The sequence below is a fragment of the Odontomachus brunneus genome, unplaced genomic scaffold, assembly GCF_010583005.1.
Source record: "Odontomachus brunneus isolate Ranch 3 - 2012 unplaced genomic scaffold, Obru_v1 Obru_scaffold_006, whole genome shotgun sequence".
Classification (NCBI taxonomy): domain Eukaryota; kingdom Metazoa; phylum Arthropoda; class Insecta; order Hymenoptera; family Formicidae; genus Odontomachus; species Odontomachus brunneus.
Window position 1 is genome coordinate 3,930,541 of NW_022639456.1, and position 24,496 is coordinate 3,955,036.

The 24,496-nt window shown below is 43.4% G+C and overlaps 3 protein-coding genes across 4 annotated transcripts in view; 1 reads left to right on the forward strand and 2 right to left on the reverse strand.

The window, feature by feature from the left end:
• Nucleotides 1–128: 128 nt before the first annotated feature.
• On the reverse strand, nucleotides 129–1,783 carry LOC116853714 (40S ribosomal protein S4). The gene is made up of 5 exons (XM_032834886.1): nucleotides 1,619–1,783; nucleotides 1,177–1,435; nucleotides 807–904; nucleotides 424–725; nucleotides 129–309 (listed from the first exon to the last, which is right to left on the reverse strand). The coding sequence occupies exons 1-5, from the start codon at nucleotides 1,619–1,621 to the stop codon at nucleotides 183–185; spliced, it is 789 nt and encodes a 262-aa protein (XP_032690777.1). The 5' UTR covers nucleotides 1,622–1,783; the 3' UTR covers nucleotides 129–182.
• A 1,910-nt stretch (nucleotides 1,784–3,693) lies between these two features.
• LOC116853085 (ribosome-recycling factor, mitochondrial) lies at nucleotides 3,694–5,582 on the forward strand. The gene is made up of 3 exons (XM_032833960.1): nucleotides 3,694–4,698; nucleotides 4,779–5,055; nucleotides 5,394–5,582. Exons 1-2 carry the CDS (start codon nucleotides 4,085–4,087, stop codon nucleotides 5,020–5,022), a joined length of 858 nt encoding a protein of 285 aa, XP_032689851.1. The 5' UTR covers nucleotides 3,694–4,084; the 3' UTR covers nucleotides 5,023–5,055; nucleotides 5,394–5,582.
• A 940-nt stretch (nucleotides 5,583–6,522) lies between these two features.
• The window catches only part of LOC116853040 (epidermal growth factor receptor), a 136,940-nt gene continuing 118,966 nt past the window's right edge, over nucleotides 6,523–24,496 (reverse strand). For both annotated transcript variants that reach the window (XM_032833897.1, XM_032833894.1), the window contains 10 exons: nucleotides 16,094–16,429; nucleotides 14,954–15,338; nucleotides 13,952–14,628; nucleotides 13,707–13,836; nucleotides 12,899–13,209; nucleotides 12,205–12,506; nucleotides 10,606–11,817; nucleotides 10,000–10,405; nucleotides 9,685–9,864; nucleotides 6,523–9,558 (listed from right to left, as the gene is read on the reverse strand). In XM_032833897.1, the coding sequence (XP_032689788.1) occupies nucleotides 9,251–9,558; nucleotides 9,685–9,864; nucleotides 10,000–10,405; nucleotides 10,606–11,817; nucleotides 12,205–12,506; nucleotides 12,899–13,209; nucleotides 13,707–13,836; nucleotides 13,952–14,628; nucleotides 14,954–15,338; nucleotides 16,094–16,429 (4,247 nt within the window). In that variant the 3' untranslated portion in view covers nucleotides 6,523–9,250. The remainder of the gene's footprint in view (nucleotides 9,559–9,684; nucleotides 9,865–9,999; nucleotides 10,406–10,605; nucleotides 11,818–12,204; nucleotides 12,507–12,898; nucleotides 13,210–13,706; nucleotides 13,837–13,951; nucleotides 14,629–14,953; nucleotides 15,339–16,093; nucleotides 16,430–24,496) is intronic.

Sequence of the window (24,496 nt, forward strand, 5' to 3'; positions counted from 1 at the left end):
TATATGCTAAATTTATTTTTGTGAATAAAAAGAAACACTGCATTCGGATTTATTGCATTTTATACGCGCGATTTTAGAAAAAAAGATATAAACTATATACTAAATGCAAAAGAATATAGGCATTCATATAAACATTATTGTACAATCTCGGTTTATTGTATTTTTTTCTTTGAAAATGTACATTAATTTACTCCTTTCGCTGCCAGTCTTCTATCGCGTTCTTCAGCGATAGACAGCTTCACACCCTTATCCCTTGGTAAGCTCACGTAAGCCTTTGTGCCTTTACCGATGATGAAGACGTTGTTTAACCTGATAAGTGAATAAATTATGTATTACATAAAAATATCAAAATATACAACTACATGTTACTAAAGATGATTCGCAAATAAACGTCATTTCCTCTTTGTGCAATTCTAAATGTACCTTGTGGCAAAGGTATGTCCTTGAGCATCCTTTACATGACAAATATCAAAGGAGCCAGGATGTCGTTCACGGCTAACGACAGTACCAACACGACCCAAGTTCCTCCCGCAGGTAATCATGCACAAATTGCCAGAATCAAATCTGATGGAATCCAGGATCTTGCCAGAGGCAATATCCAAGTGGATAGTATCGTTGACCTTTATGAGAGGGTCGGGATAACGAATAGTCCTGCCATCGTGCGTTACCAAGAAAGGGATCCCTTTAGGACCAGTTTGCACACGTCTTACTTTGCACAGTTTATACTGTAAGCATAAAACACATACAGATAAAGAGCATTAAAAATCTTGTTATACAAGAAGGCATGTGCAATATGAAGCAATTACTTTAGCTTCTTCTGCAGTAATGCGATGAATGGTGAAGCGACCCTTTACGTCATAAATCAGTCGGAAAAATTCACCTGTCTTCTCAATCGTAATAACATCTGAAACAATTTGGTCGTAACTGTAATTAATCTGTTTTTCTTTGCATTGTGTGTGAACGTGAATTAGTGTTTCTGTGCACTCCTTAGGTAATACAGAAAGAATATGTAACTCGATCTGTGACCGTAAGAGAAGAACTTGGTTTATTATTGGCCAGTTTTGACTGTGATACCTGTAAAGATTTAAGTACCACAGCTTCGATATGGCCTATCTTGACTAAACTGTTTACAGTATTAAAGTATTATATAAATGTAGTAAGATAGTAAGAACTCACCCATAAATCCAGCAGGATAATTGGGGTCAGTACGAATTTTTCCGTCGACCTTAATCAAACGTTGCATCAGGATTTTAGTAACCTCACAATTGGTCAGAGCATATTTCAATCTGTTACGAAGAAAAATGACCAAAGGAAGAGATTCCCTCAGCTTATGAGGACCAGTAGATGGCCTGGGGGCGTAAACACCACCCAATTTATCCAGCATCCATGCTTTCGGCGCATTAAGACGCTTGAGATGCTTTTTCGGACCACGAGCCTACAAAGGAACCTAATATAATATTCAGACACATGTTCGTACTCAATTAATATATCAAATATTTAAAAAATCTCATGTCTTTCTAGAAAATATGTGATATATCAAAAATAAAATCAAAATTGAATTTTGATTTTATTTTTATTTCCTCAAAGTTTTGTATCTCATAGACCGCAGCAAACTTACCATCTTGGATTCCTACACAGAAAAGGCACGTTGATCCTTGTTGGACATACGCGTTTGCAGCTCTTACCAACATTACCACTACTATTTTCACTATATATAACCAGAGGGCGCGTTCAGTGCAAAAAGCGTTCAGTGAGCAATCAGCGATTAAGCTGGTGGCACATAGAAAAACTTAAGCAGTAAGACGTAAGCAGTAAGCGAATTAGCCAATCACAGTCGTTGATTCTTGGATCGTAAAAAGAATCAACGACTGTGATTGGTCAATTTGCTTATTGCTTACGTCTTAATGCTTAAATTTTTCTGTGTGCCACGGCCCTTAAGGCCTTCACACATACTTTCCGTAACAGTAAAGGGACGTCTACATTGGAAGTGTGTGTGAAGGCCTTTATTGGGCGCGTTCAGCGGAAAAAGCGCTCAGTGAGCAATCAGCAATTATTGGTTCTTACTGTTAGATCTCTAAATCTAAACCAATTACATTGATGAATTATTCAACTGTGTGCAACTGTTAAGTTCGCTGAACGCACCCATTGGGCGCATTCAGTAGAAAAAGCGCTCAGTGAGCAATCAACGATTATTGGTTCTTGCTATTAGATCCCTAAATCTAGACCAATTACATTGACAAATTACTCAACTGTTGTGCAACTGTTGAGTCTGCTGAATGCAGCCATTGACTGCGTTCAGAAAACAAAGCTGATCAGTGAGCGGTCAATGATTATTGGTCCTTACTGTTCGATCCTTAAATCTAGACCAATTACATTGACGAATTGCTCACCTGTTGAGTTCGCTGAACGCACTCAGAGACAAACGACAAAGACAAATAGCATGTTCAACTGGCTTTGGGTTAACCCACTCTGGGTTATTCAACCTACGTTTATTGGTCAAACAAGTACTTATAAGCTTTATGATTGGCTAGTAGAGGTTTATGACGTCATTAATCGCTCTCGGAGCGATTAATAGCGCGTTCGATTGGCCCTGGGTTAATTGCTCCGAGAGCGATTATTGACGTCATAAGTCTCTACTAGTCAATTATAAAGCTTATAAGTACTTGTTCGACCAATAAACGTAGACTGAATAACCCAGAGTGGTTAACCCAGAACCAGTCAAACATGCTATAACCCAGGGCCAGTCGAACACGCTATAAGGGTTGGATAAGCTTATGCAGGATTCACACCGACGTACGACGTCCGATATCCAATAGGAGAAGAGCTTTCTAATAGAAAATTCAATTCTCCATTGGAAAGCTGTTCTTTTATTGGATATCGGACGTTGTACGTCGGACATCGGACGCGGTGTGAATCCTGCATTAGCACTTAGACCCATACACTTTTTGTACACCCTTTATTCCTAATAAAAAAGAAATGAGATCGTGATATGACTAAATTATAAAGTCAGGCTCTATCATCTTTTAAATAGTATTATTCAAAAGCAAAGTAAACGTCTTTTATTCTATCATGAAAAATAAATAAAATTTAACGGGCTTCAACTTCAGCAAAAATGACGAGAGAGAGAGATATTGGGACAGTTTCAAGAAAATTTTAAATATTGAAATCTCTATTTTCTAGTAAAATTAAGTTAGTAACGTTGTTGTAATTTTTTTTAAAGATGCATTGTGTTAAATGAGAAGTAGCAACTAATTAAATTTTAACTTCATCTTTCAGTTGAGTTTTATCAACAACACATTATTTGTATCAAAAATTTGATATATTGATTTTAAAGAAAAAACTTCAAATTTTTCATTAATTTTTGAACGAATATCGTAATTTAATTCGTTTACTTTTTGTAAATGTTCAGAAAATTTTTTATAACGTTTAATAATTCGGCGTACCGTAATATACTGATATGTAAATTAAACGGGAAAATTCATAATTTTAAATAAAGTTAATTTTTCCAACCTCTGATTTTTCCAATCTAACTAATAGTTAAATTAGACATGTCTGTTTTGGTTTAATTTCAACGAAAAACAAAGACAGACTAAAATTTAATTGTTAGCTTACTAAGAAGTTGAAAAAATTGGCTCATAAACAATATTTGTGTATAAATTTTGTTTTGATTGTGCAATTCGACAAATTTTATCAAAAATTTTTATACTGTGTGGATCTTGTTTTATATTCGTGTACTATTGTAATAAATAAATAAATGTTATATTCAGAAATATATTTGAAAATTAAGCTGTAAAATGCTTCTTGAATCGTTTCGACATCATTATTTTTACAGAAGTTACAACTTGTTGAATTTTGTCTATTTCTTGTAGTCGAGAAATTTATTCGAAACATTACGGCAGTTTAGATATCTTAACCTCTCAAGAGCACAAGTGGAGCTCCAACTTGTGCACGATAGTTTTTGCTAAGTGAAAATAAGAATAAAAAACTATTGAATAAACATTAGAATTATATCAAATTTTTTAATATTACAATATCCTAATACTATCATATTGTTATCAACTTGAGCAAAATTTATAACAAGGAAATGGCAAGCATAATAGGAATGCGTTTCTGTGTTAATACTATGTCAAAAAATCATACAATAATGTTCTCATTAAGAGTGATGACAAATTACCGTCATTTTTTAATGAGTAAAGAAATTTGTATAAACCAGCAAAGGTGTCTGCAAACTCTTTATCACTGGAATTTTTTAAAACACTTACAATATATTTGTGCCAAGGATGATAACAGAAGACACTTTTCTATGACCTATGTATTAGCAAAAGCCAAGGATCGTGGCAAAGATAAAAAGAAACAAAAGACAAAACGTATTGATTTTAATGAGATGGAACAAGTTATTGATGTTAATAAGCTAACCTCTCAATTTGACAGAGCTATTGAAGGTTTGAAAGATAATTTTGTTAAATATTTATCAGTAAGATCAAGTATAGGTGCTCTGGAAGAATTAAAAGTGAAGTTTGAAGGAAAAGATTATACATTGCAAGAGCTCGCTCAGATTAGTCGTAAACCTAAACTCGTAGTGTTGGATATATCCACTTTTCCACAAGCTATCCCAAATGTTCTCAAGAGTCTGTCAAAAAATCAGATGAATTTAAATCCACAGCAGGATGGAACTACAATTTATGTTCCTATTCCTAAGTAAGATTTAAAATATTGTCTTGTAAAATAAAATTTTTAGTATTATCGGAGATTAATTATACTGATTTCTGTGTTAACAGAGTAACAAGGGAATACAGAGAAACATTGTCCAAAAATGCAAAATCCTTTTATACAAATTGTTGTGATAATATTAGAGATATACGCAACAAGCAGATCAAGGTACTCAAACAACAGGAAGGATTAGCCAAAGACCTGGTGTTCAGGATGGAAGACTATGTAGATATTCTTAGTCAACAATATAAGAGTAAAGCTGAACAATTGTTGGAAAGCAAAGAAAAAGAATTATTGGGTGAATCTGAATGAATTTGAAGTTTTAATAATTTGTAATACTCTGAGGTAAATTATTACATATTTTATTATTATATATTTATAGATAATGTACAATTTATAGATAATGTACAAAATATCTAATTGCATAATAAAACACTAAGACAATATTAAAGAGTAAAAAAGTTATATTAAATAAAATTGCTTTCTTAATTTATTTCAGTCTTACAGTAAATATAATTTATAATTAATATTTAATTTTTGATTTATAATTTACATAATTTATATACATTTGAAATCATTTGTTCTTCACTTTTATTTGATTAAAAGACATGTAACAATAAAAATAGAATACTAATATAATTGCATGTTTATAGTTGTATTTTATAATTTCATATTTTTTTCAGACAACTAATCATAAATATCTATAGTGATTCATAATCGTTAAATGAGACAAATTTGGAAGTGGTATACTCATCTTTTCTTTGCTGCTTGTCCATATATTTTGAGTGATACTTTCAGTACCATATGACAATCAAATCCTATGCATAGTATCAATCATAGTATCTGTGTTGCAGATCACAATAGGAAGACAGCAATATTCCTTTGATTGAGGCAATTATGTATGAAAATATACTAACTGAACATTATGTTTTGTAAGAATATGGCTATGAGAATTGTATTAATATAGCAACAACTTTTAATGAAATATTTACTTGAAAATAAATTAATATAAATTTTCTTTCCAATTATAGAAAATACAGCAATTATAGCAGTTCTTTCCGCGTATTTATATGCATTATCTTTATGACATAATTGTAAATATCAAATACGCGTTAACGTAGCAGAGAGATTTCAACATTGTGAAACAATATACTAAAAAATTGCCGAACGTTCGCTTTTGTATACTGTACGAATATTCGACGTACTTTTACGAATCACTAAAATTCGATTTGATTCGGCTTTCGTGTCTTCCGTTAAATGAAAATAGCTTATTTTATCAACTACTACATGAGGAAACGATGGAAAACTTTGAACGTGGAAACTTTTGTTAAAAATATTTGCGATTTATCGTGTGATTAACAATTAAGTGTGAGCGATTGACTGGAGACGCGATATAAATGGCAGTATATTTAGAGATGTGTATCATTGTGCAATCTCCATATAATCCTGTACACTACCACTTTGAACATTTCCTATCGTTTTGAAATTAAAGTATTCACACTATTCATCTGTCTAATCGCTTTATGCGCTAATAACGTGCTGTAGAGATAACATTTCGGCGTATTAGTTACTGAGAGCAGTGTAAACATGCGTGCTCGTTAGATCTAAAATTATATGATACGCGTCTCTTGTATCTTGCGGGAATGACGTATGCACGCAAAAGATTCTCAGAATTAATTGAGGAAAATATTCAGCAAACTGCGACGTTTTTTCCTCACATGTAGATTTTATAAATCCGCAACGATATACCGCGTATCCCAAAAGTTGTCGCTAAGGTATTTAGGCACGAGTGAATGAATGATACACGACCAGTGGAAATGTGATTTACTTTATTACAATAAATCTTTACGATGTATATATATATCTATATTTATATAATGATATACAATAAAGATCTATAAGTTCTATGTCCACAACCGAATGGCAAATGCAATTTCTCACGATCTCGTAACGTTCTTTTCGTGTCGGTTTGTTCGATTACAATGTACAATTTCTAATTGATACACGCTTAGTTACAGTCTGATTTACATACGCGAGACCGAATGTGCGAGAGAGAAAGAGAGAGACAGAGAAAGAAAGAAAGAGAGAGAAAGAAAGAAAGAGAAAAAAGAGGACATCTTCTGTCCTCTCGCGCTTTAGAAGACGCGGCGTAATGAAACGATATATTACAAAACCGATCTATTATAATGACAATAATAATAATACTAATTAGTAACACAATGCGCGCAATGTACACGATATGTATTGGCTTATATTGTTACGGATAAGATACCGCGCGGCGCGCAGCGAGACTGGACGATCTACGCGGATTGTTTCGTTTCTCGCGCGCGGAACGACTGTCAGAACAATCCTCGCAATTGCTATCGATTTTTTGTTTCATCATTGTTATCACAGAACGCGATCGCGACAATTTTGGGCTGATGCGGAAGATCGTAGAACAACTAACGTCATTTTTCGGGCGACGCTGTGAAATGACGCTGGTTGTTTAACTCGTGAAATGTGGGTTATTGTTCTTCCAGAGACGAGAGAGATCGTCAGTCCCGCGCACGTCCGCACTCATCTACAACAAATATAAGGTCCGTACAACACAGAGTTCCCGTTGAAAATTTCTAAAAGATACAATGTAGATCCGTTTCGTTCGAAAAAGTGTCACCCCTTCGCGCGTATGTATTTTATATTTCCCAATTCTTTTGTCTTTTTCTTTATTTCTCCTGTACATACAACATGGCACGTCCTATCGTATTACTTGACGCGGCTAAGCGCGAGTCGCAGATGTCACACGACGACATATGGTTACTGATTTCGTTCAAGTACTCTCCGTCTTTCTACTCGCACGATTGAATTCTGCCCCTTTTTTTCCGTCTATTACATTACTTGGTAAACTATGTACAAAAATTGCGTTTCGTGTATAAAAATCGAAATCTCTCGTGATTTCCAGCTCGGGGCCAATTTCGTTAACCCTGCATCGCGAGAACGATGGCGTAAGAGGAGGGGAAAGCGCCGTCGAATCTCTTTATTCTCCTCTGTACTTTAAGTAGAATCGCGTTCATGACCGACTTTTGACGCGAAGCGAATTTATTTTCGGCAGTAAAATAGGACAATGCGCGCTCCGCTGTCGTAGCTTACTGCGGGCTCCTGAAGCAGTGCGAAAGCGATTTCGGGCGTCCTACTTTCTCATGAAAAATTCCCGTTTATCCGCGAGAAGGAAGATGCTGTCGCTGCGATATTTGGGTGTTTTGTCGGGAGAAATTCAGGTAATTTGTATCACAGTCAGCGGTGTGCCGCATAAACATTTCAACCCGGTTGTACTAACATCGATTAGTGTTGATTATGATATATGACAGTCACGTAGAAAATAACGAGTGAAATTGTTCGTCAAATTTAATCATACATTATTGTCAGCCGACCTTTGCGATGGGACCAGTTAACGTTCACAATTCTACACGCGAGACATTTCATAATTGCTACATTAAAACTCCTTTACAAGTTGCTATACGTTGCCATGCATTGCTCAACTCTTTCGATCAAGTCCGTATATTAATAAAATCTTTTAATTGAATAACATTTCTAATATATAACATACAGTAATTATAAAAATATAACATATATAATTATAATTATTGTATCATAATTATATTATAAAATAATAATTATAATATATTATAGTATTATAATATTATAATATTCAATATTATAATATTTTGAATATTATAATATTCAAAGTTTATTGAAATTTTCAGTATCGTATAAATACTTTTAATTGGCTATTCAATTGGTAGTATATTTAATTTTGCACTTGCTGCGAAAGAGTTCAACGATGTAAGGTGTTATCATGAGCGAACTTGTGCGTGCGTTTATAAAAAATGATAAAATAAAAAAAAATATAACAACTAGAAGACTTTTGTTAAAACTTTTCTTGAGCGATTTCCCGGGATATTTCAAATATCTCGTTCGACATAAGGAACCTGCCTAAAATAGATGCGAGTGGTCCCCGTATTATCGAAATTTCAACAGCGACCACGCTGGTTTGTCCGAAGTGTCTCGGATTTAAATCGGAGGGAAGCTACTAAGCGGAAACGATCTCAGACGTCGTCGTCGTAAATTAAGTCCTAAGATGTTCCTCACGTCTTCCAGAAAGCTAATACGAAAAGAGTTATTTACAAGCCACGGCGAATGGCACGTTAAGAATAGTTTTGCACTACTTGTTCGAGGGACGTCGCTGTCGCGCGATCCCTGCGATTTCCGGCGCGTCCACGTAGTCTCTTTTCTCGTCTTACTTACTATCACGTAATACGCACTCGAGTCTCTCTAGCTTATGTAATCTAATCACAATTAAGCGCGGCACTTGAGCGAAGCGTCTTTTCTAAGTACAATGGGTCCTCCTCCTCTTCGGAAACCGAGTAACTCGATCCACTTCCACTCTCAGGTTCGATCGCGTTATCCTCTTCCTCGGCCAAGTGGATTTTCACGGGAGCGGAATCCCGATCCCATGGAACAATCGTTAGTTCGTTTCGCGTACTCCGTACGTATCCTCCCGGAATCACACCGTCGTCTCGTTCTTCCTGAGAGGTTTCAACGGCTGCAGCTCGCGTTCCAGCCGATCAAAGTCATTGTAATACTCGTGATCCGACTCCTCCTCGGAACTTCGTTGCCTAACTTGAGATCCGAACGCGCCGTTCGTCAGCACCTTTTCCAAGTCTGGCGTAGGGATACCCAGGGTCTGCGGCGTGAGCGGACCCTCGTCCTGAGACATTATGTACTCCGGATTGTCCAACGACGTCTTTCCTTGGATAGTGAGGAAATCCGGATACTTTCTGAAGCCGTTGTTCAACCGTTTCGGTTCGGGTTCTGAAAGAGAAAGGATAGAAATGGAGACAACTTTGTAAAGTAAACGATAAGTGACAAAACAATATGATAATTATATAAGTGGAGAAGAAACAAATAATCAAGCAACGGATTCCTCCACTCACTCACCCGTTGGCTTAGATTCCCCGATGAGATCCATGTATTGCGTCGTGTTGGCTGGCAATTGCGGCGACGGCATGAGGTAGTCGTCCTCATCTAACGGTAAGTCCAATTTCAGGTTCCCCACCTGAGCCTGCTGATGCACGGAGTTTACTTCGGTGTCGAAACAATCGTCCGTCACATCGCAGTCTGAAATCAAACAAGTCAGCGATTTAATTCAACATCTATATTGACACGCGATACATAATGTGATATCCAAGTGTTTCATTGATTTTTACGAAGGTTTCCTTTACAGATCTCTTCTATCTTATGTCCTTTACTTACCTCTAACGCCGACCATCTTCAACGGGTCCGAGCAATATCTCGAACTCGAGCTGTCAGACCCTCCGACGTGAGCGCAGTGAGCCTTGGGATGCGCGTAATGCGTATGTTGGCCGGAGTTCCCTGCCTCATGCGACGCGCTACCGTTCCCGTGAGTTCCGCCGTATCTCAGAAGCTCCCGGTCCCAGTTTTGCTGATTCTGTGGCGTCGGAGAATCAGCGGCGAGCGGCTTGCCGTTCGGCCAACACGACTTCACCGGTGTATTTGGCGGCGAGCCCGAAGTACTCGACGCGGAGATCGTGGGCGGAATCGGGGCCCGTGACTTAGGCTGCAGATACTCGTCGGCGTCCACCAGAGCTTCCGGACCGTCCATCGCTGACGCGAGATTCCGTATCATCTCTTTTTCATCCTGAACATTTCGATACTAGCATGTAATAATCATATAATATATAATAATTAAATATAATTATTATAATTATATTTAATTATATAATTGTACATATATATGTTTTGTATAACAAAGAAGATAAATAAATAATCATCTTATAAAATCTATCTTCAACAACAAAGATCGTATCTGTTGAGTCTCGTTAAGTTAACACAAATCACCTGCGGTGTGTACGAAGGCAGTCTCATGTATTTATCCCCTATAATGGCGAGATATCGACCGGGGTCCCTGGACATCTTTGCAAAGTCCTCTGCGAGCTCCTTGAAGCTCGGTCTGGACTCAGCGTCGAGCATCCAACATTTTATCATAATCATATACACGTCGATCGTGCAGATCTTAGGCTGTGGCAGCCTCTCGCCTTTCTCCAGCAGTTCCGGCACGTTCCGGGCGGGAACGTTCTCGTAAGGTCTGCCGCCGTAGGTGAGAACTTCCCAGATAGTCACGCCAAAGGCCCACACGTCAGATTTGTGAGTGAAGACCCGGTGCTGAATGCACTCCAACGCCAACCACTTGATCGGCATCTTGCCGCCCGCGGCCTTGTACTGCTCTTCGTTGATGTCCAATAACTTAGCGAGTCCGAAGTCGGTGATCTTGACACAATTCGGCGTCTGCACGAGGACATTCCGCGCCGCCAGATCACGGTGGACCAATCTCCTGTCTTCAAGATATGCCATGCCTTTTGCGATCTGCGTGCACCAATTTAGCAGTGCCTTGGAGCCGATTTTATCCTTGAACCTGCGCACGAAGTCCAACAGGCAGCCTAGAGGCATTAGCTGGGTTACCAGCATCATCTGCGACGTCATGCAGACCGCGAGCAATTGCAGCAGATTCGGATGTTCGACGCTGGCCATAATGTAAGCCTCGTCGAGGAACTCTTTGGACGTATTCGCACCCGTACCATCGTGCAGAACCTTTATAGCCACCGGGATCTTCACGTTCTCCCCTTCTGGCACCCACACGCCTTTGTACACGTTGCCGAAAGCACCAAAGCCTAGTATACCACCCTTCCTCATCTCTTCTTCCTTGATGATGCGCAGCTTCGCCAAATTCGGCTTCACGCCCGTCGGTCGAAGCGGCTCGTTATCGTCCAAACCGGTCAATGCCATCGTCATCTTTACCGTGTTCTCCTTGGCTTTCGTTCTCATCCGCCAGAAGTATATTGTCACAATGGCGGTGACGATAAACACCAGCATGACGAGCATCACTCCGACCAGAATGGCGGGTTTGAGCTCGTTATCCATTTGGAAGCCGAGACCTATCATCTCTACTGAACAGTATGGCTCGTTGTCCGGCGGGAAGATCTTGTGAGGATATTCCGACGGGCAAGTATCCGTGCAGTTGAAGGATGTCGAATTGTCACCCGGATCGCCATCCTAAGACGCAAAATTTGCAAATTTAACGCGATTAACGTGACTTTCTTCAACTTGTGACTTGTTTGGAAAAAGTGAAGAATCGTAACATAATAATAATAACATAATATAAATAATAATTTATTTATTATTATATTAGCTTAAACTATCCGGTGTTGCTCAGATTATCACAAAATGTTAAGGGGGTAAAATCAGAGGGAAGGAGCGGGATGTTCAAGTTTCATAATAGTTTATATTTTACGCAGAGTCTTAGAGAATAATTATGCAAAATTTGATCTAGATCGATCAAAACGTTTAGGAGAATATAGAGAACAGACAGATATTTTATTTTATATATATGGATTTATGTGATAAGATAAGAAAGATGAACGCTCCGATTGTTCTACGTACGATGTAAATTTTGTAGTTTCGGCACTTGTAGCATTGATGCGGGCCCGACCCGAAGCACCCTCGGCACTCGCCGAAGCACGGTATGCATAGCTGCGTGTCAGCATCCGCGAAATGATCGGAGGAGCACTCGTCCTCGCATTGCTCTCCCCTCTTGTATTTGGTACACTGTTGACACACCTGCTCGTGGAAGCCGTATCCTGTGCACTTCTTACAACGTGGGTGGCACTTGCGACAGACCGCCTTTCCAGCGAGAGGTTTTAAAGCACCTTGCTCTTGCGGACTCACCCACTCGTAGTAATGTCCTGCGAATTTTAACAGCGGCACGTCACGCAACGTTTTTCGGGAGTTTCGCAGATCGGACGAAACAATGCGACAACTTTCCCGTCGATGTTTTACAAATAATCATTGATCAGCTCTTAATTATTACGTTACAGCTATATTTTCTGTTACAAAATATAAATATCGAAACGCATCAGCGATCGATTTGTCGTGAAGCAAAGTTTATACGATCATCGTATAAATTTCCCGGAAACTTTGCTTGAAGATTCAATGAAACAACAAGACAATTTTATGATCTTTGAGCAGCCTTTAATTATTATTAAAGGATATTACTGTGTTTTCCGTGACAAAATGCAAGTATCGAGACGCATCGATGAAAGAATCGTCGTAAAGCAAAAATCATCGTATGACTTACCATCGGGACATGGCTCTTTCTTCTGCAAACATCCCTCCGGTACGTGTCCGTTCATAATTGCCTTTTCGCAACTATGACATCCGTTGGCGCCTATGTTGTTCTCCGGCCCCTCGCAGCCGCCCACGCAGTTCTCGTGGCAGTGTTTGCACTCGCCGTTGTCGTTGTACTTGGAGGACGGGCACTCAGGCACGCAAAACGGCCCGTCGCGCACGTGTTTGCACTTGGTGCATTGCTCGGCATTAGGACCCGTGCAGGAGCCGTCGCACTCGACGTGACACGGCTTGCAGGTTTTCTCGTCCGCTCGATAAATACTGACAACACGATTGCGATTGGTCGTTAGTCGTTAATAACGTATAACGTATAATAAAGTATAACGTAAAATCGAGCGCATACGTAAGAAAATTAAAGCGACGCGAAACAAAACAGACATGGCGCAGAAAATCAACAAACGTGGGATGACGAGGGAAGAGAGTGACGCAGGTGAGCGATTCATCGAGTACAATTAATGTTCATGTCGTTCGCCACTCGCGTTAGCAATGAGGGACTGACAAAAGTGGGACTCGAAGCGATTAAGCGATGGAAGCGCACGTGCCGCGCGGACAACACACAGATGCAGCTTGCTTACGGGATGGATGAAGATGATAAATAGAACGATGAAGAAGATCGACGCTTAAGCTCTCGCGGGAGATTTTCGATTTACCTTCGATCCACGATCTAGGAGAGCGATTTCGATTGGACAGAAGTCGTATGCGTTATTGGAGAAAGTTCAACTTTTTTATTTCGTTTAATGCCACGCTTGTCAACTCACCCCGGCGCGGTGCAATCTTGAAGGCAATCGTTCCCCAGTTTGACGTTCTTGCAGGACAAACATTGCGCCGGTCCCGGTCCCCAGCATCCTTCGTCCGAGCATTGCTCGTGGCACACGAAACCGTCCTTGACTGTGATTCAAAACGATATACCGCAGTATGAGTATGACTTTCGAAATACAAGCTCAACGATAGTTTGGTAATTCGCTCAAGTAACACTGTATGAAAGCCTCAGTTTCGTACTTACTGCATTTGCTCTCGTTTCGATTGTTCTGCAAGAGACACTCGTGTTCGGGCGACTTCTTGATCCTGGTCCAATTAATACTCTGCGCATAACATAGGTTCTTATTCTCCAGAATGGCGATGGAGCCGGAGAGGATTTTCTTCAAAGAGTTCAACCCGAAGGACACCAAGGAAGTCTTGACGATGTACAATGACGCGAAGTATTCCGTGAGCGTTCTCCCGCCGATCACCTCAAGATTTCGAAAGTACGAGAGATTCTTGAAGTCTGCATGATCCCCTTGGATGTCCAGGAAGCCCGTGATCTCCTTCAGCGTTTTGAACACTTCGAGCTTGTTCGGATGCATCGACTCGTATCGCTTGCCGAACGTATAATTCGGAAAAACGTGCTGGAAGCCTTGGAAGCTTTGGTCCAGGATCGTGATGGAACCTTCGATGATGGTGCAGTCTTTGAAGGAGTCGATATTACCGGAATGCACCTTCTCGACGCCTTTGCAGGTTTTCGGGCAAGGGCCGTTGCAAGGTACACACTCGCCGTTCACCGCCTTCTTCTTCGGCGGGCAGGACCTCACGCACGCTCCATTGTCCTTTAAAAGATGTTCTGGACATCGTCTCACGCAAGTCGCACCGTAAGCGTATTTTCCCTCGGGGTTTGTCTCCCAGGAGTACGTGGTTGGATTGTACCTGAAAGAATCGTTAATATTCAGACTTCGATATGTGTTTTTCTCGACTTCACTAAGTAATTTCAAGCATATACGAGTATATATATAAGTAAACTTTCCCCGTTATCGTATATCGATATTTTTTATTCGCGCATTATCCACTTGCTTTGAAATTTATTGGCGACCCTTTACAAAGATATCTTCATGAGAAAGACTTAATTAAGAGAGTAGATCATTTTTTTAATGAAACGAGAAAGTTGTGTGGGCGGAACTTTATTGAAAATTTTGATGGGATGCACTGTTGTAGGATCTTTCTGCGAAAATAAAGCAAAAATGCTGCTACTTACTTTTGCATAGGCGGGCATTCCTGTGTGCACACGCCGTCATCGAAGAAATTCTTGCAGGCAAGACAATCGCTCTGTTTGGGACCGGTACACCCACCGGCGCAAAAAAGATGGCAACACTCGCGCGGATTAGGGCCGAAGCACCTGCCTTGCCAGCACTGAGGTGAGCAGTTCGTCTTCGAGTACCTTTGACAGTTCTCCGGGCCTTCGCCCCAGCAGCCCTGCTCGCAGCTAGCGTCACAATCCGGACAGGCGCGCTCCGGCGATGTGAAATTGTACACGTAGAAGTATCGGCCGCCTTGACCGGTAATTATTTCCTCCCAATTGATAGTCTTGATGTGGCAGAGGTTGTAGTTGTTGTACATGCCCACGCTCCCGTTGAGTATATCTGCGGCATGATTAATCAAGGTGAGTTAGACGCGAATGGATTTTGCTGAATTTCTCTTTCAAGCGTCGGATCGTGAACGTTTAAATTAAGCGTAACATGTTGTTCGTTAATTCCATTTGCGTATTTACTTAAAGAGATATTCGTGTAATAATATTAATTATCTAATTAAATATTAAAGATTTGCATAATAATTATATATATACAGAGTGTCCCACTTAAACCAGTCCACTTAAATATCTCCTTCAATTTTCTCTTGCTTTGAGTAACTCATCGCGAATGATAGATCAATAAACTGATAAATTGCTTGGAAATGATCAAGTCTTAAGGCTTTCAGAGGTCATTCGTAGTGCGATAGTTTCATTTTAATTTTCGGAGTCAAAGGTCAAGTCATATACATATCTAAATGTATTTTAACATCAGCTACACGATGCAATAAAAAAAAATATGCATTTATATGCAAAAAAACATCGATGATCATGAAAACTTCGAAAAAAAAATGATTTTGGAAAAATAATCTTTTGTGTAACATATTGGTCTCTTCATTTAACCTTCATTTTACTTAATTTATAAAATATTTTTTGTATCGTCACAATTGATGGAGATATTTAGGTGGCCTGGTTTAGGTGAGATACCCTGTATATATTAATATAATTATAATTATTGATATCATTATATAATTACTCGTATATTACAACATGAAATATTAGTGGTGCGGCCGTTAGTTCAAACAAGAGGAAAAAGTGAGAACGACGTACCTCTGAGGGCCGGCATCTCCAGGTTGTGCATCTGGCACATTGTAACGAAGAGGGCGAACTCGTGGTCGTGAATATTGAGCTTGAAGAGGGTCCTGCCACGGATGATCTGTAGCCTCGGCAGAACGATCCTGTGTACGTCCACGTGACTGATGAGGACGTAACCGGTGACCTCCCGTATATACTGGAGGAAACTGAGGTCGAAGGTTTTGTTCTGGAGCCATGTGATCTCCAAGTTACCATCGACGTAAGTACAGTTGGTGTACCGGTCTCGAAGATTCCGGTAGTGGTGCTGCTTGTTGGAGGGTACGGAGAGGCGGCCATTGGTACCGATGCAGACTGCAAGCATGAACGGGATTCGCGAATTAATTCTCGCTGAAATTCTCGTTCTCGCACGTGAACATCGAGTAGAAATCATTGAGAATGTCTTTTTTATCCATTATCTAAATTTCAGTTAGAGGTGAACATTAAGAACTGAGATAAAGCAACCTATCGATCGAAGCATAAAGTATTATCGTTACCGGGTTCAATCACTTAATCTACGCTCTACGAAGAATAATCCAGCGATATTTTCTTATCTATGGTATAAATATATCTCCTCACAATCACGATATAGTACGGTTATCAATCAGTCGGAGTAGCGCTTCGAATTGAAGTCACACAGAAAAAAAAAGATATGGACAACTAAACATAATTTGCTGTGTTAGCCACTTTTTCTTTGCTCTAGGAACCAATTTCCTTGCTAAGATAACAAGAAAATCTGCTTCTGCGACAAAAAAAGTAGCTGAAGCAGTAAATTATGTTTAGTTGTCCATCTGTAGCAAATTTACTGCGTTAGCTACTTTTCTTGCTGTACGAGCAGATTTTCTTGTTATCATAGGTTCCTGCAGCAAGTATCTGTAGAAAAAGTACCTAACACAGTGAATTATGTTTAATTGTCCATATATAGCAAATTAGTTTGCTGCTGCAGCAAGTCCTTTTTCTCCGTGCAGATATACCGAGGTCGACTTGGGACTCCCGGACGAAACCGTGGCCTCACTCATTCCCGATTACGTTAGTTCGTATCACCACCCACACCATCAACGGCACACACCCGCGACACACAAGTAGCGTTCTATGCGCGCGTATCGCGTCGGTGGGCGAACCACCTCCGTAAAGCGGCTCCGTACACGCGCCGGTCGGCGTGATTCTGTTGTGCAATTACCGTTCGGAGTAGACTGCACTCGAATGGATCGGCGCGTACCTCGCGCGTAAGTTATGACAAACATTTGCGGCCTTACGGAACGGACTGTGGCGTTCCCGTACGAGCGCGCGATGGCAATGCGCCGACGAGACGCGTTGGTCGTCGTCGGCAAAAGTGTCCGTTTAAGCACGACGTATCCGCGAGAATTAATATCAGCATCTACGGGCGTTTCTACCCAAGTGCCGCGCGAGAGCCACTTTCGCGCACACATGCGCAAAATAAAATTAATTTACGATTCTTCTTATAGTGGAGCGTCGGGTTTCCGCTTGGCAGCACGACTAAGGAAAGCCGTTCGGTCGACACGGAATATCCACTTTTGTGCTACGCGGTTGCTCCGTGCGTTCTGACGAAATTAGGAAGTACGAGACAAGTGCGTAAATCTGCTAAAAAAATTGCAGCTGGAGGAGGGTCATGCGGAAATTGATCGACGAACGAACTCCGCCGAATGCAGGACGGAGAAACGTATGTAAAAAAGGACTCAAGGCCTTTATTAAATAACCCCGTCCAAGTTCCTTCCCCGCCGTGTAAAGAAACGACCGCGGGCTCCCGAGAGGGAGCATAGTCGCACGTCCGCTCCTCCGGAATTCGGTTTTGCTCGCGGCTTCAGCCGCGCTCACATCCTTCGTCCCGATCCTTCGGAAACGAGCTGCCGCCTCGAAACGATCCGCGATCGGCATGCGGCGCCGAAAGGGCAATCTTAATCTGACCGGCGATCGGAATCATGCGAAAATAATTGCGCGGTAAGGACGCGAGCGCATACGAGAGGCGTACCGCAGAAGAAGGCTCGTCGTCCTCGTCCTCGTCGTCGACGACGCCGGAGATCAAGCGAGTCAAGAAAGGGAAGAAGAAGCAGCGGTGCGGACGCGAACTCGAGCACTGGGTATTTGTACCGGCCAGATGCTACCGGCGAGAGTCACGGGATGCCAAATGCGCGCACCGTGGCATGGCGCCAGAAGCCTCGAGAATGCGGATCGTGCGTGGATCTGCATCGGCGATGGGGCCCCGTGAGGTTTTCTGCCGGCCTATCTCGTGTCCTCGCGCACAACTCGAGTCGCATCGAAGATGAACGACTTGATCGTCATAATGAAGAGGTATGGCGAATATTCGTCGGAATATCGCCCCGATGATTTTTCGTATACGGAGGAATATACCGCTGTGAAATCGCAGGATTTATGGCTCGGCCCAGCCGGCTTTTTATTATCAAACGAGACTTTCTTTCCTCGAAGTCTATCTCGAGAGAAAGAGAAAGGGAGAGAGAGAGATGATGGCCATTAAATTAATCAACGCGTCAAAGGAGGAGCCGACCGAATGTGCCGCGAGTATTTATTGGACTATACATTTCATGTTCTTCTCCGTGGAGAAACGCGCGAAACCGCGACGAAATAGCAGGAATCCAACGAATTGCGAATTCAACGTGGGCAAGGAGACTCTTCCTTTCTCATCGACGGATCTTTCTTAAAGGACATAACCGTATATCCGAGAAATTTGGAATAAATTTGACTTCACGTTTCATTTGAGCGCCCATGCGGTCATAGATGTTAAAAATGGGCGATCTGCTCATCGCGCTCGCGCGCGACTTGACATTTTTATAGCTGGCGCAGTCGACAGACGCCATCCGGCGTAAACGAATTACGAGCTAGGCCGAAACAAATGGTGATTCGAACCGACACGTCGAGAGGGACTTATGGGCCGGCGTGCTGGCGTGCTGGGTGGAAGGTGGCCCGATAAAAAGGAACACCACGAGCGTGATGGCCATACGGACGTTTAGACAGGAGGAAAGTGGAGGTTCGCCGGGAGAAGAGTGTCGGTTAAGGTCGGCGCGCCGACACGTTCCACGTTCTCGTTTTCCAACCTCCGAGGCTCGCTCTCTCCCGCATGAAATTCATCATTAGATCCTCGGGACCGGGGATACAGCGCGGCAGATACGTGGTGATTATCCCCGACGGCGGGGCTGCGAAAATTGCCCGGCGAGAGCCGGCCGGCCGCCCGACCACTCGTTCGCTCGCTCTCGCGCGAGCGCGGAATTAACATTCTGCCAAATTTACGACGCCTGCACCGTAGCCGAAGACAATGCCGGCGATATTGATTACGGGCGTGGCAGGGATAACACTTTCCTTGCCATCGTCCGCAGGCTCTTCTTGGGAAACCCACCTTCCTCATTAGATGCCAGAACTGGTTGTCGCAGCTCGACGATGCTGGAAGATGACGAACGCGTTCGAGTTCGTTCTGTTCGTTAATCGAGCAATTGTACTTGGTAATTGCTCAAGAAATAGCGAGAGCTGCCGATTACGAGGGATGAGAGGAAGACGCGTGTACGTGCATTCGTTATTACTTGCCAATCAAAGAAAATCGTCTGGCCGACGATGAAGAAGAGTGAGTGGCAACCGAAGGTTTAAAATCTCACGTGTGCGTTTGAAATGCACGAACGATAAATCTGACAAAAACCGCGAAGTATAAGGGGCGAGGAAGACGTAAGACGTGGAGGAACAAGCGGCCGGCAGACGCCGAAATCCCGCGGTGAGGTTTCTTTTGTGAACGCGTGAGCAGCACGTCGCACCGAGTTGTGCGTGGTCCCTCGACCACCTTCTAGGAGTGGGTTGATTTTTATACAGCACTTTAGGATGCCACCCTCTTCTGCCGTTAAAGGCCCAAAGTAATACGGAATAACCGCACGTCGATGACGGCGGCGGCGTTTATTTGAGCTCGTAAACATCGATACCGTCCAGCCACTCGCAATCTCCACCGTTGTAGACCGTTCCTGGGTGCTAAGGTCCCACTCGACCTTCCTCTCGCCCTCCTGGTCCCGTAAAGCGCCCTGCGGCTAAATGCCCGACGAAATAAAACCCGGGTATCGTAAACGCGCGAAATAACTATCGGCTGGAACTCGCTCGAAGGGAAAGAGTCGAAAAAGAAGAGGACCCGACGAGCACAAGGACGGACTTTGCGGAGGGGATAAGGAGGCACAGGGAGAAAACTCGGGCCCGATATATCGCCTAACAATAATAATCGCGTTATTCTACCCCTTTGGAATAACGATTCCATTACAAATCATCCGATAACGCTCCGCGTCGCGCGTGTGTTCTCAATACGAAAACAATCTCCCGTAATATTCCGTCCGACCAGTTCTCTCAACCCCTTCGTCCGACCTTCGTCGGGATCAACGAGCGATCGATTCGACCGGCAATACGAGTCGGCCACTTCTCTTCTCCGCAGCGCGCCGTGTCATTCTGACGTCGAATGTATTCTAATTCATAGCCCGGCGCGGCCGTGTCGGACTTTCGTCCGTGGTTCGCGACGAATCGCTTTGTCATCGAGATCGGTGGACTACAACCCCGAGACCACGGGCTCGGTGTCCAAGAGCGCAGGGCGAGAGGGATACATCCGTGCGGGGTTGTATAAGTCCCGCGCGTATATACGTTATAACCGTGGCGTAACCATCCCAGGGCGTAACATTAATAGCTTTATGGTTTATTGCTTTCGAGTCTGCGGTTAAGTCCTGCGCTCCCTGCGGCGCGGCCAGCCCGAAGGCTACGACGCGGTACCGTCTCTCTCTGCGCGTTCGTGTACCGCCATTTTTCGATTTCGTTATGTCGGCGGCGGCGTTTTATTCACGTCGTCCCGCTCGATCATGACTCTTCCTTCTCTTCTTGTTCCGTCTGTTCGCGCCACCGGCCTTCGCCGGCGCTGCTACGCTCGAGTCAACTGTTTCATGCACTTTGGCCCGCACGGATATATAATGGAGGTGCCGAGAGAGCGTCGGATTGTTTCCCCTCCCGCGAGAGACTGCAGAAAGTGAATTCGAAGGAGGAGGTGGAAGAGGATCCCGTGGAGGATCGTTCAATTTTGCACCGAAGAGAAATCTCAGCTCGTGAGATTGAATAGAGGAAAATTCGCAGCGACGTGAAATCGTATCTCTCTTATTACAATCGACAGGATTGAGCATTCGGCTGTATTGAAACTTGGTCGCAATAACTGAGAACAACTTGACTGAGTAGAGAAATCTTCCACAAGAATCTTTCAGTTTCTATAAGTGAGAGAATTTTTAATTTGTGGTCTCTATTCTTTAAAAGTCGGAAAGAATTTTGGGCACGCGTTTTCTCGCTCCTGACGTCATCAATTGAGAGTTCTGTGGCGAGATACCGGAAGCCTTAACGCTATCGCAATTATAATGGTCGGAGGGTCAAACGATATACTCCATTTGTAAACCTTCGACATGAGAAGGGCGTATTGACCGAAGGCGACGACTCAAGACCGCACAGAGATCGAGGAATCGATCTCTCGAGCCGTGGATCGCGAAGCGACGCGTCGTTAAGACGAGGCGCAGCAGCGTCTTCGCAAAAATCGCTCGGGCGAATTGTCTCCTCTTCTGTCTCTTTTTTTTCCGCCGGTGCGCGTTAATAAAGCACAAAGTGAGGCGAGGAAATAATGACGAATCGAAATGAAGTACCGAGGGCGGCGCGGACAAGGAACAAATGACGGCGTGTGGAATGCGCTTTGTTCGTCTCTCTCTCTCCGGACGATGCGCCGTGCGTTCGCCGCGTCTCGTTCTCTCCGTGCTCCATCTCCCTCCCTCTCTTTCTCACCTTCCGCAGCTCTTTCTCTCATCTCACCTCGGCAACCTCAGCAGCCGGCGGGCTGGACCATGCGTTCACCGGGAGAGAGAAAGAGCACGCGAGCTCGCGTTCGTTCGTTCGTTCATTTGCTCTGCTCCGCGCCGCGAGGAGTCAACTTTCGACCACTTCTCGCGGAAACATGGTCGTCGTTAACTCTTGAATTATCGTATTATCGAAACAACGCGAAATATACCTCCTTCTTGCCACTTTCGCGCCGAATACAAGCGAACGCAACATCTAGAAAGGCAGAACAAGAAGTTTTATTTTTGTTTCTGTCAAAATATGTCAGGTATGAGACAAGAGGTGACGACTGCGCCGTGCCGCAGAAAGCGAGCAGAAAGATCATTGAATGACGGGAAACGCCGTCCACCGCGTTGTCCAACTGGATCGCGCGCGATAACGTCGACACGCGGGATTCAATGCGTGACGTTAGCACCAAGATTTATACACTATTTAGCCGAAAAAACCCGATGTTGCTGTCGTCCAGCATGATAGATCTCCTTAATCTAGTATGCCGGCGTTGTGAACGCGTGGAAAAATGAGATTCAACTCACGGTGATAAACGCGCCTTCCTTGTCGGAGGATACATCCCGGTGGGTGTTGCAGTGGGATATAATGCACGTCGCATTCTCGCGATAAGCTTATTTGCGTCGCCCATTACTTCGGCGTTTATTTCAGCTGTGTCGTTTTAATGAAAACACCGGTGTATTCTCATTAAGATATACTTAAGCACCTCTTTTCCTCCCTCACGACACATTTTTATCACATTGTTCCCATTGTTCGCGCGTTAAACATCTAAAACGGGCGACTCAATTGTTTCTTTCACGCGTCTCGCGTGCGGTTGCTGGAGGACACCATCTCGGAGAGGCCTCGCTGGAAGATAGTCCGAGTAATCCTAGAGATAATAATAGCATGCGCCACGTAAATTATAGTTAGCGCGCAGAGTGGCCGCGTCGTGCTAACGTCGTGCAACACATGTGAGAGCTCGGATAGCCCGCGACGTACAACCCCTGTTTGTTAATGCACATAACTCGCGTGGCGGATAACAATCTCGGCTGAGTGCTTTCCACCGTCGCCGACGAAGATTTTGATATACGAGCGAGTACGGCGCTCGCGCAATTACGCGACGGCGTGCCCGTAAAGTCCCGCTCTTTTGGAATCACTTAGCCGTGCGGATCAACGCATTTAATGCCGCCGTGCTAAATCGGCCCGCATCACGTTATTATTACTTGCCGGCGCTTTTATATGAATTTTATCAAGGTGATAAAACTGTTACTTAGCCAAACTTCATAATACCGAGATGCTTCTTAAATTGTCCTTGTCTTCTCCTTCAGCCTCTTCAAATTCAAGAAGACAATCTTCAATTTTCGAGAGAAGAGAGACGTCTCTTCGAAATTCGAGAAAAGTCTCTTTCAATTGAATTCGGGAAGAAAGTAGTGGTGATCGAGTCAAGACTCTCGCGGAGCGAACAGGATTCATCCGAGACCGACTGAGAGACTCACGCTCAGGGGCGAGAGGATCGATTTATCTCGCGCGAATCTCGCGGCGGGCGACGACCACCCCCGGAGAGACGTATGTCTTCTTCCATCGAGATCTCCGTTCTCGTTGAGGAGGTAGAATTCGCGAACTCTGCGTCGGTCATGTCGCCTCCAAGAGTGTTAATACGGAAGGCAGCGCGAGACGTCATCGTGGTTGCGTTACAGTCTGACATCTCGCGACTGTGGGACAGATGATGAAGTAAGTCGTAGCCACGGAACAGTGTCTTGATCATTTTTACAATTTTTGAACGTCAGGTTCCAGTTACAGATATTTAACGTAATGATGGTGCCTTTGCGTCTCAGAAATTGCGCGCCCGCGTCGCTCAGAGGGGCAATACCGGGAAGATGGATACGTGAGAGAAAAGTTCCCCTTCAAAGTGGCACCTTGTTCCCGACTGTTTGCTCGCGGACTCAAAACTGTGCCGACGCTCGTGAAACCACAGCGTTCACCTTACATGCTAATTTCCAGCTTCGCTGAGAATCCGGCCGAGACTCGGATGTCGTATCGGGGCTGGATATCTCGATCTCGGGATCCGAGGTCGTCGAGGCGTCGTCGCTTTTCTCCGAGATCTGCCTCACGTGGCTACGATCGATCGGCGATCGCGCGGACGATAACGCCCGTACGTGGGCGCACGCCTATATCATTCTCCTCGGCATCGTGCAATAAGCCGTTCGATATCCGCGGCGCAGATCCCGCGCGCGGATATCTGACCTCGGGCCGGTATCGTTTAACATTCACCCTTCCCTCTCCCTCGATTGAGCACCTCGCGAATGTGCCGCATCGTCCTTTCGTAACGCGCGCTAAATTACCTGTCCCTTTTAGCGTTGTGCGCGTAGCTCGAGCTGCCTTGATGAGCGGCCCCCGCTTAACCCTTTAACTGTGGGAAAGGATTCGCGCGAAATCTCGGGAAAGCGCGCGGTTCGACGATCAATTTGAGCTGTCGCTATTATAATCCACTTCCTCCGCGCCTAAGTATGTCGCTATTACGTAACCCTCGCGATAATCGCTTCC

Bases quoted from the DNA above. Each gene is read 5' to 3' on its own strand.
- LOC116853714 (XM_032834886.1), bottom strand. The intron at 905-1,176 runs GTGAGTTCTTAC...AAATTGTTTCAG, and splicing joins TTATCCTGCTGGATTTATGG to ATGTTATTACGATTGAGAAG. The intron at 310-423 runs GTACATTTAGAA...TTCACTTATCAG, and splicing joins GGACATACCTTTGCCACAAG to GTTAAACAACGTCTTCATCA.
- LOC116853085 (XM_032833960.1), top strand. From the start codon at position 4,085: ATGGCAAGCATAATAGGAATGCGTTTCTGTGTTAATACTATGTCAAAA. The intron at 4,699-4,778 runs GTAAGATTTAAA...CTGTGTTAACAG, and splicing joins ATTTATGTTCCTATTCCTAA to AGTAACAAGGGAATACAGAG.